The 10,301-nt window shown below is 37.5% G+C and overlaps 3 protein-coding genes across 3 annotated transcripts; 2 read left to right on the top strand and 1 right to left on the bottom strand.

Moving 5' to 3' along the window:
* The first annotated feature begins 253 nt into the window (after nt 1-253).
* On the top strand, nt 254-4,031 carry LOC120171058 (beta-arabinofuranosyltransferase RAY1-like). The gene is made up of 6 exons (XM_039178863.1): nt 254-489; nt 594-922; nt 1,034-1,283; nt 1,360-2,127; nt 2,236-2,482; nt 2,576-4,031. The coding sequence occupies exons 1-6, from the start codon at nt 484-486 to the stop codon at nt 2,992-2,994; spliced, it is 2,019 nt and encodes a 672-aa protein (XP_039034794.1). The 5' UTR covers nt 254-483; the 3' UTR covers nt 2,995-4,031.
* Nucleotides 3,279-4,031, top strand: LOC120171106. Its single transcript, XM_039178900.1, has one exon. It carries the CDS (start codon nt 3,279-3,281, stop codon nt 3,912-3,914), a length of 636 nt encoding a protein of 211 aa, XP_039034831.1. The 3' UTR covers nt 3,915-4,031.
* Nucleotides 4,032-4,409: 378 nt separating this feature from the next.
* LOC120171050 (inorganic phosphate transporter 2-1, chloroplastic-like) lies at nt 4,410-6,611 on the bottom strand. Its single transcript, XM_039178858.1, has 3 exons — nt 5,901-6,611; nt 5,448-5,639; nt 4,410-5,347 (listed from the first exon to the last, which is right to left on the bottom strand). The coding sequence occupies exons 1-3, from the start codon at nt 6,609-6,611 to the stop codon at nt 4,520-4,522; spliced, it is 1,731 nt and encodes a 576-aa protein (XP_039034789.1). The 3' UTR covers nt 4,410-4,519.
* Between the last annotated feature and the right edge of the window lie 3,690 nt (nt 6,612-10,301).

Raw genomic sequence — 10,301 nt, 5'->3', positions numbered from 1 at the left:
CTGACATATCTGCGAACCAAACAGAATATAGAATTGGATTCTAATTTCATTTCCTGCCAACCAAACAGAATATAAAATTAGATTCTAATTCCTACAAATTTTAATTCCTTCACAGATTTCAATTCTCTAATAAATATTTAAGTTAATCAAACCCTACCTAAGAGTACATAAAGCACCGACCTGTCAACCGGATTTGCTTCTTTCAAAGTAAGTACTTTTCGGAAATGGAGTTGACTTTTAAATACCTCACATTGCCTGTGAGTATTCCCTGTTCTGGTGCTGAAAAACCTGACTCGTTAAGTGCATCCCTCGTGGATCTTGTTGCTTTCTTCGTTCCCGTTCCACTGCATTGCTTATTTTTTCAGTTAAAGTTCCACTCTTTTTGTCTTTTGCCATTACCAATCAGATCATTCCTTTACAATTCCAAAAATAAACCAAAACCCACCAAGAACTTGTCTTCATTCTGTTGAGAACTTCTCCACAATGAAGGTCCTTTCTTTTTCGTATTAATCTTATTAATCTTTCATTTTCCTATCACATGCAATCAAGCTCTTAATTTAAAAGAAAAAAATTAATTCTTTTGGTTAATACAGGCATTGCAGATTGGATTATGGTCAGTTTGGGTATCTGGGGTTCTGCTAATTGCAATATCCCTTTATGCTACTCGGAGTTTACCATTCTCCAACAATCCAATTTTCATCCATGGAAGTTTCAGCGATCTTGAAGCTCCAAAAATTACTATTTTCACTGCACCTACGCCGTTTACAGGTTCTTCAGGGACTAAACAGAGTCTAGCTATTCGGTCATGGCTTGCTTTGTCCCCACAAATCTCAGTCATTCTCTTCAGTCAACACCATTCTGCTGCTTCTTTCGCCACTTCTTTTGGTTCCCGGGTTTTGGTCGAATCCAATATTGATTTCACGTAATCTTTACATTCTTAATTGTTTTAGGGGTGAATTTATGGGCATTGATTAACTGTAGTAACAACTGGTTCATAATTTCATTAGGTTCTTTCTGCTGTGTCTTTGGATAGGTTTCTTGGGGTTCCTTTCTTTCATTCCATGGTGGCAAAGTCACGGTCATTTAAATCTGACATATATATTTTCATGGATACGGAATCTGTTCTCCTGCCTGACTTTGTTTCGGCGTTGAATTATGCTCGTGAACTTGATAATGATTGGCTCCTTTTTGCTTCTCCAAGAAATGTTTCGAATTTCCCATTCTATCTAGACAATGATGGGAAACATTGGCTAAAAGATGGCAAAAGGATAAGAATTCAGGAGGTATGTATAGAATCCACACCGAGATCAGAGATCTAGTGGAGGAAACTTAGTTTGACATCGTTCTCCGTTTCATCAGTTGCAGGGTACACTAGGCTCAAGTTGGCAGTGGAATTGTTGTGACAGTAGAATGGTGATAGCATGGAACAATGGGGATATGCCCTTACATCATGGAGTGCTTCCTCCTTTCCTGTATGGGAAGGGAGTTTACAACCACTGGCTAATCAACGAGGCCTTGTCCAGTGGATTAAGGTTCGTGTTTGATGCCAGTTGGACTATCTCAAACATTGCCCTGGACGATTCACTGCTTTGGTCTAACTGTTTAGTTAAGAGCTCCGATGTTTCAGATATCGAAAAGGGAAGTTGGGAATATGATGGCAATTCCCATCTTGCAGCAGTATATGGATCATCGTCTCTTCACGGAATTAACTATTCCATTGTGATGAAACTTCTGAAATGTGATGGTCAATACCTTATTATTAATACTACAGAAGATTTCCTTCATTCTTGTACCTATGCAAGGACGAGGTTATGGATCATCCCAAACTGCAGGAGATCAAAGAAAACTTTGGCTTGCATTGCTGGAACTATAAAGTCGCAGAACAGAACTTTAGGTTGCTCTTTGAGAGATCAAATAGTTCCCACAAAGACATTAAAGCTTCCCATTTCCTTGGAATCACTACTTGCCATCGTTGCAGACAAGAATCGGACAGTTGTGCTCACAGTCGCAGGATATAGTTATAAGGACATGTTACTGAGTTGGGTCTGCAGATTGAGGCACCTCAGAATTACAAACTTTTTGGTTTCTGCACTTGATTATGAGACTTATCAGTTCTCCGTAATGCAGGTGTTTCCTCTTATTCTTATTTAGTTTAACCATCATTTTTTTATTGTTTCAGCTGAGCTGACCCTTTTTCCAGCATGTATCTGAATGAAGGATTCTGTTTTGTGTTAGGGCCTTCCTGTCTTCAACGATCCATCAGCTCCAAGTAATATTAGCTTTAACGATTGCCACTTTGGAACAAAATGCTTTCAGAGAGTAACAAAGGTGAAATCCAGATTGGTTTTAAAGATTCTGAAGCTAGGATACAACGTACTTTTGAGTGATGTGGATGTATACTGGTTTAGAAATCCTTTGCCAATGCTTTCCTCTTTCGGTCCTGCCACTCTTGCGGCTCAGTCTGATGAATACAATCAAACAGGTGATTATTACCATCGCACTGGGCACTATTACTGGACTAAATGAATAACTAATCATTTCCATAATTCTGAAAAATGAACTTGTTCCCTTGCAGGTCCTATAAACTTACCGAGACGCTTGAACTCCGGCTTTTACTTTTCCCGTGCTGATGCCCCCACTATTGCTGCTATGGAAAAGGTAGTGAGGCATGCTGCAACTTCTGGCCTATCCGAGCAGCCGAGTTTCTATGAGACGTTATGTGGTGAAGGGGGTTCCTCTCGTGAGGGTGATAATAGATGTGTGGAACCTGAGACAAGTTTGACTGTTCATTTCTTGGACAGAAACCTTTTCCCAAACGGTGCATACATGGGGCTATGGGAGAGAGAAGACGTAAAATCAGCCTGTAAGAAGCAGGGTTGTCTGGTTCTTCATAACAATTGGATTAGTGGAAGAGTGAAGAAGCTGGAGCGACAGGTACGATCGGGCTTATGGGAATATGATATTGCTAGAAGGATGTGCTTGATGTGCTCTTAAGAATTTAATTCACTAGGAAGTTTCGTAATCTAGGTGGATAACTTTGAGAATTCTTGTGGAATATAACAAAAGAAAATGCCATTGTTGCTTGTTTAATTTCTTGGTTTCATCAATTTTTCTGTGGGATAATATTAAACTAGAGAAGCCGGCCTTAAAATTACAAAACGACATCCAAATGGGTTAAGCAGAAGAATACACAACCTTAAAACAAGGGATGGTCCGTCGTACCCCATGCAACGGAATATAATGCAACATCTGGATCAGGTGGCTTTTAATCCACAGCTATGTTGAAGATGTGTGTTGCATTGTTCAGGTTCGTTAAGCATAAGAACCAGGATTCTGGTAACAAGAAAGATGTGCGAGGAGCTCCCATGTCAGTTGACTTCTCGCAATCAAGGGATATATATGTGAGGATAGTTCATGCAGGTGGGAAAGAGGAACTGTATCGAAATGTTGTTCCTGTATCTCACCTGATGAAAAAACATCCAGGGATGTGTATTACACGTACCGAAGTTTTTACGAATCCTGATGAGTCCCTTTTACGTCCTGGAGATCGCCTGTTGCCTGGCCAAAAGTATTACATTATCCCATCCTCTACAGTCCAAAAACTGAAGAGTAGACACCGAAAGAAGCTTCAGGTCAAACGAGCAGCTGAAGGCAGAGAGGAAAGGCCAGATGCAAGGATCACTAGGGATATATCTGGAGAAAACTTGGAGGAATCTGTTTATTCAGCAAAAGACTTCTATGTTGCCAAGCCTTCCAAGGCATCTAAAGTTCCAAAGGAGAAAGAGTCGAAACATTCAGGGCGGAAAGGTAGAGGGGTGAAGAAGCCTTTTGTACCCCCACTCCCGAGGGCATCGATGTTGCGCGAATCAGGTTGGGAACCCAGTTTAACTTCTATTCAAGAACTTTCTCCATGACTTTTTTCTACCTCAAGCTTCTGTTCACCCTCCTGTTCGGGTAACATGCTTGTTATTTCCTTTAGATGCTTGTAAGGGAAGTATATTAACTTGAATAAATCAAAAACATGCATTTCCTGGATTAGTTTGGTTCTTCTGGCAGATTGATTGCTGTTTTGTCATCCTTAAATTCGACCATCAGTTGCCATTTGCAGTATTATATTTGATTGCTTTGCACCAAGTAATTACACCCTTTGTGCTTTTGTTTGCCATGGATCTTGTGTTTATAAAGCTGCGGATATTCTTTGTTTTAGCTGTTGATTTCTGGCTTGATTGCCAACACAATTGTTGTCCTCAATTTTGTGTCATTGTTGCAGTGATCACTTCACTGCTAAAGGAAAACTATTTGACATTGAAAAATACAAATATGGCGATCTTTTAAAATGTTTCCAACATCTGCATGCAGTTTTTGTCCTCTCCAAAACCAAAATATTTAGTGATTTCCGGTTTAAGAAATCACATAAACTCAACAATGGCATAACAATTTCACAAAAATACTTCAAAAAAGGGTGAGTGATTCGAATTGATCACATACATGAAGGTTTCAGATTTTCTCGAATACGTTATCATAAAATAAATGACAAAAGTTTGGTTAAGATCAATGTGTAGACGACCGCAAGAGAAGCACCAACTGGAATTGTCACAGCCCAGGATGTCACAATCTCTCGAACAGTTTTGGCTCGAACACAATTTAATCCTCTCGCAAAGCCGACCCCCATGACTGCTCCGACCAGAGTATGTGTTGCCGATATCGGCAATGCCAGTTTTGATGCAAAGAGGACAACTGAAGCCGCTGCAAACTCGGCTGCAAACCCTCTAGTTGGTGTGAGTTCAGTTATCTTCTTCCCGATCGTTGCTATCACTCTATACCCCCACATCATAAGCCCTGCTACAATTCCAAATCCTCCCCAGGCAAGAACATCGTTTGGAATAATAATCTCAGTGTTGCTGGCACCACCTTGAAGAATCGATAATGCAGCAGCTAGAGGTCCTATCGCGTTCGAAACATCGTTTCCTCCATGTGCAAATGACATGAAGCAAGCTGACAATACCTGCATGTACCCGAAAACCCCATAAACTATTTCCAGTTGGGTGCCTTTAGGCCCTGCAACATCCGAGAGAAGGCCAAGATTTTTAATATGAGTAGTACTCTCTTCCGGATCCGAGCGTGATGAAGAAGTGGCTTTGGCAAGGAGATGACCGAGCTGCTTTCTGATAATATTGTAAACTATGAATGCCCCAACTGCTCCACAACCCAAAGCTTGTCCGAGAGCTATCGAAAAGCTCTTACTTAACGGAAAGCCTGCAAAAGAAATCCCGGTTACCCCCAGAAAGACTGCAATTGGTGCTGCAGCAGCCGCTGCTTGTCCGGGATTACGAGCACTGTAAACAAACTAAGTAAACAAGAAAACATGTTGTAAACACATCTGAACAAGCCGGATCATATGGTTAATCCGAAGTTTCAATATAGAATTCCAAAGAGAAAGAACATACTCTGCGGATGCATTTGTAGACTATGAATGACACCAAGGCTCCCATTACAGGTGAGATAACCCACGACGAAATAACCCTTGCCAGAGACATCCAGAAAACAGCGCCAGGTCCTCCATAAACCAGGCCAAATCCAACCATTGATCCTACTATACAGTGCGTCGTCGATACCGGCCACCCGTAATATGATGCAACCTAGGCAATACATCACGAATTACAAACAAATGTTGGACGAACAACTGGTTTCATATGGTTAAAAGGTTGCCTGTAAGAACATCTACAACACTTTAATTCACAGTTTCCATGATTGCTGAAAAGTACAAATGATACGGTAATCAAATTTCTTAACTACTTCACAGATCGATCTATGCAATTGATAGAGTAATTTCATAAGCCCTCCATTACTTTATATCAAAGCAGATAAAAGTTTATATCAGGGATAGTTCAGAAAGGCACCTGCAACCAAGTACCAGCAGCAGCGAGAGAAGAGAGCAATCCAGCAAAAAGGAGAGTACCCCTCCCTTGAAACACATCAGCAACAAGGATTCCTTTCTGCATTGTATTGGTCACATGAGTTCCCATCAACAACGCTCCCGAGAACTCCAAAATGGCCGCCGTCAAAACAGCCTGACGCAGGGTCAATGCACCCGATCCCACCGAAGTTCCCATAGCATTCGCCACGTCATTGGCTCCGATATTCCAAGCCATGTAGAACCCGAACAAAAGCGTCGCGTATGACAAAAACTTGGTCTTCAAACCAACTCCTTGACCTAAAGACTTCATGAAGAACGGAAGACTCAGAGCTGCAAACGCTATGAATATAGCAATAGCAGAAGCAGTACTGGAAGATATATTAAGAGCTTGAGCCATTCCAGGCAAGTCTTCTTCACTCGCTTTAGCTTCATCTTCTTGCCCTTTTTCGCCTTCCGCATCGGCAAAAGAAGATATGTTGGCAAAAGGGTGCGTGAGTCTTGAGTTTCTGAAGCTCAAGAACGGAAGACAAGGCCTGGCTGGAACTTGGAGAGGCCCAAACACAAGATTTTCTTTCTTGGGCAGTTTAGTTTCATGGTAATGGTGTCTGGGAACATATAAATGAGGATTCCTGAAAAGAAATGCTTGAGGGGAGTTGGTGTTTCTTGCAGAAGGTAAACAAGAGAAAGGAGTCATGATTCAGAGGTTGTAAGGATGGAGATAAACGAAAGAGAATAAGAAGAAGAGAATTTAGTCAGGCGAATTATGGGAAAGCACGGAATTTGGAAGAGAAAAGGGAGTAGTAGGTGGTGGACGAAGAAGACTAGAGGAGGGTGCATCATTTAGTTTTTTTTTTTTGGAAATGGATAATTTGGGTGATTGCTTTGGTTATTCTCGGTTCGAATGAGTGGTGGGAATTGCCTCTTTTGACGAGCGTCTTTCTACTTCATCCATACGCTTGCTAAGCCCCTTCTATACTCTTCACATATTTCAGAAAAATAATGGAAAAATTTTTATTTATCCAAAATTCAAAATGGAGATTACTACATCATCCACAAGACCAGTTGTTGAATCACTGTAACTTTGTTGGAATTAATTTGATTGATGAGATGAGTAATTTTTTTTTAATTTTATAAGTGGATTAAGATGGTAGTGAAAGTTTAAAGTAATTTGTAGAGTTAAAAATAATCATAACATAATTTTTTGTGAAATAAATAAAATAAATTAATAATTAGAAAAACGATATAAGTTTTTTTCTATATAAATTATATTAAATATTTTTTAATTTCTATATTTATGGAGAGTAAATATCACATAGAACTCTAATTCTAATAGACATAAAAATCTTAATAATAAAATATATTAATTTCATATTACATAAAGTTGTAATTATAATTGACCACCATAAATGACAAATATTCATAACACTTCACCTTTAATGTTCATTGAAAATAACATATCTTGTTAAAATGTTACTAAGATAAAATCCTATGGGAAAAATTTTCAATAGAAAAAAATATAATTATCTTTACCACGTATAACATGTTGTCTCATTAAAAATCTTTCTAAAAAAATCTAAAGAGATAAAATCTCAGTTAAGTAAAAAGGAATAGAATGTGTATTTACTCTAATAACAACATTACATAAGATCTTTGAGTCTTTATAAGTCAATCTTAAGTACAATATTCATCATTTTAATTGAGTTATACATTTTATATGATCTTCATATGAAATAGTTGGGTTTTTTTTCTTTACGGAAGCAAATCACATATTGTCATGATATATTGGGTGAATAGTTTTAGCCACACATAATAATTATTTTTACATGATTTGAATATCTAGTTGTAATGATATTGTAGCACATAGATAATACTTTTGAACTAACTAAGATACAATTGTTCTAGATCAACTAAGATATGATGTTTTTAAATCAAAATTTTCTTTACTTTTTTCGAAGATAAAATATATTTTAGTTCACATTTAATAATTTTACAATCACTGAGTACTAGATAGATATGTTTAATTCATATTAAAAAAATTAAAAAATTTAAGCATATATTAATTTGTAGATAAATTTTATATTTAAGTATTTGATCTACAGATCGAGATAAAATTTAATTATGAAATTCTTATCCTCGTTAAATAATCAAATGTTTTTCATAATTCAAATTGTGTTTTATATCTGACTATTGTTCATTTGCATCTCACTTGCATTAGCCTTCACGTGTTTATCTTGAACATTGTATTTTTATAGTTTGACCAATCATTTCAATATTTATCCCCTTCATTTAAGTTCATTATTCTGTTTCTTTACTTCTATTATATATAAAATCTTTATCAACAAAGTTTTTATTTCAGTTATATTCATTTTCTTGTAGTGAGATAACTTGTTTTATTAGACTCAGAACTATGCATATTAATTCTATCCACTTAGTAAGAATCCTTGTGCCCAATAATTAAAAAATATATATATATATATATATATATTCTTGAAGCATGGCACACTGCCCATGTCAACTCTCTGACGAAAAACCTCTGAATTCAACATCTTCTACTTCCATAGGCTCCTCGCAATGCAAAAAACTCTTCTCAATCTCCATCTGCATCATCGATTACCAATATTACAACTTTGCTATTTAGAACTAACCACATGAGTCATCGTTCCAATAAAAGTTTTGCCAGCCATCACAATCACTGGTCTTACTAGAAGTGAAGATAAAGTTTGGTAAATTAGGAGGCTGATTCAGAACGTAAGGGTGGTGCTACATGTATACGTTCTAAAGTGAGATACAATATAGTTTTTAAATGTTTGAACATATAAAAAAAACTCACAAAGTCTACATATTATTGTTTAACTAAATTAGCTTATTGAAGGGCCACTAATTCAACAACAAGATCTTCAAACAAACCTTTTATATATTCAGAATTGATTCAATTCTTATAAGCATAATTGCTAGTATCTACATCCGTGACATTCATTCCTTGGATTTGACCCATTCGGAATCAAGTCCAAATAAAGCCCAAGCACCCAGTAGGTTGCTACATTGATTTATATAACACAAATTATTCATGTATTAAAATGTTATAAATAAAATCATTTTTTTCTCTTAAATCTTTTGATTATGATCGATGGTCCTAGACCACCGTCTACCCTCCTACATCTCACTCTATTCTTTCCCTTTAATTAAAAATTTATTCTTATAATAATTTGGTTGTTGTAAAGATTATTGTCTTGAAAATATTAATTCTTCACAATAACTTATTTTTTTAAATTTATTGAGTAAGCATGTTAATTTGAGAGATATTCCATTCAATCAGCACCTTCATTAACAAGAAAGTAAAAGAATAAATACCATTCCTCCAAAGATTTCAACTATGCAAAAAAAGTCTCGGTTTCATTGATTTATTTGTTGTGTTGTTTTACGTTTTCAAATTTTGATTCATTCAATTCCATTTGAATGCGGAATATGAACCTTTGGTCATTAAGTTTTGTGTAGAAATTTAATACATAATGTTCGTTGGTTCACGCTTTCCATTGTCAACGAGGCTACCCGCTCCGAATAACTTCTTGTTTAACCTACTAATTCCCACATCCGGGGAGCCCGGTTTCACGTGCCTTATCCAATGAATGAATGCCACGTCAGAGAATTGACATGGGAGCTCTGCCAAAATTCAACTATCTCCTTGTCATCATACAAGTGGTCCTCCTGGAATGGACCATTGCTGCCAGTCCATGCATGCATGCATGCACCAGCGACATTGATTCTACCCACTCCTTTCCCTCACCTCATTCGCCAGTGGGTCAGATATCCACATAAATTGTTTCCATTCAAATCACGTTATCTAAACCCTAAAAATCGCATCGACGAGATTCATTTCCCTTGGAAACGTAATCTTCATGTGCTTGCATAAAAAATGATGCATTATATACTCATTGCGAGACACAAAATAATTAAAAAACGAAATCGGAATCGAACGGCAGCCGCGGAACAAGGGAGACAAACCCTGGGAAGAATCATGTGGAATGTCGGCATAACGTAGAACAATCGACACCAGATGGTAATTAGGCATGATGATTCACACAGTATCATTCGTTTTATCAACCACAAAACCATGCTGTGTTGTTAAGCCCACCGTCCTCTGGTATCTCAGATTCCAATATCACAAAGTCGAGAATAAAAGATTAATGTAAGGAACCTTGTTGTTGCTTGACACGTGTGACATCTACACAGATTTTGAGAAGAAAAAGACAGCGGACTTTCCTTGGCTGTGTATAGAGGACGAGTGTATTGCCACTGCCACCTTGGTGGGTTTGCGTGTTAAAAGCTGGGGTATCTGACTCAGACATGAAACATCCCAATTTACAAGTAGCAAAAGTGGGTCCAT

The sequence above is a fragment of the Hibiscus syriacus genome, unplaced genomic scaffold, assembly GCF_006381635.1.
Source record: "Hibiscus syriacus cultivar Baekdansim isolate YM2019G1 unplaced genomic scaffold, ASM638163v2 tig00003041_pilon, whole genome shotgun sequence".
NCBI classification, from domain to species: Eukaryota; Viridiplantae; Streptophyta; class Magnoliopsida; order Malvales; family Malvaceae; genus Hibiscus; species Hibiscus syriacus.
The sequence above is the reverse complement of the archived record's forward strand: the minus strand, read 5'-3'. Positions and strand labels throughout refer to the sequence as shown.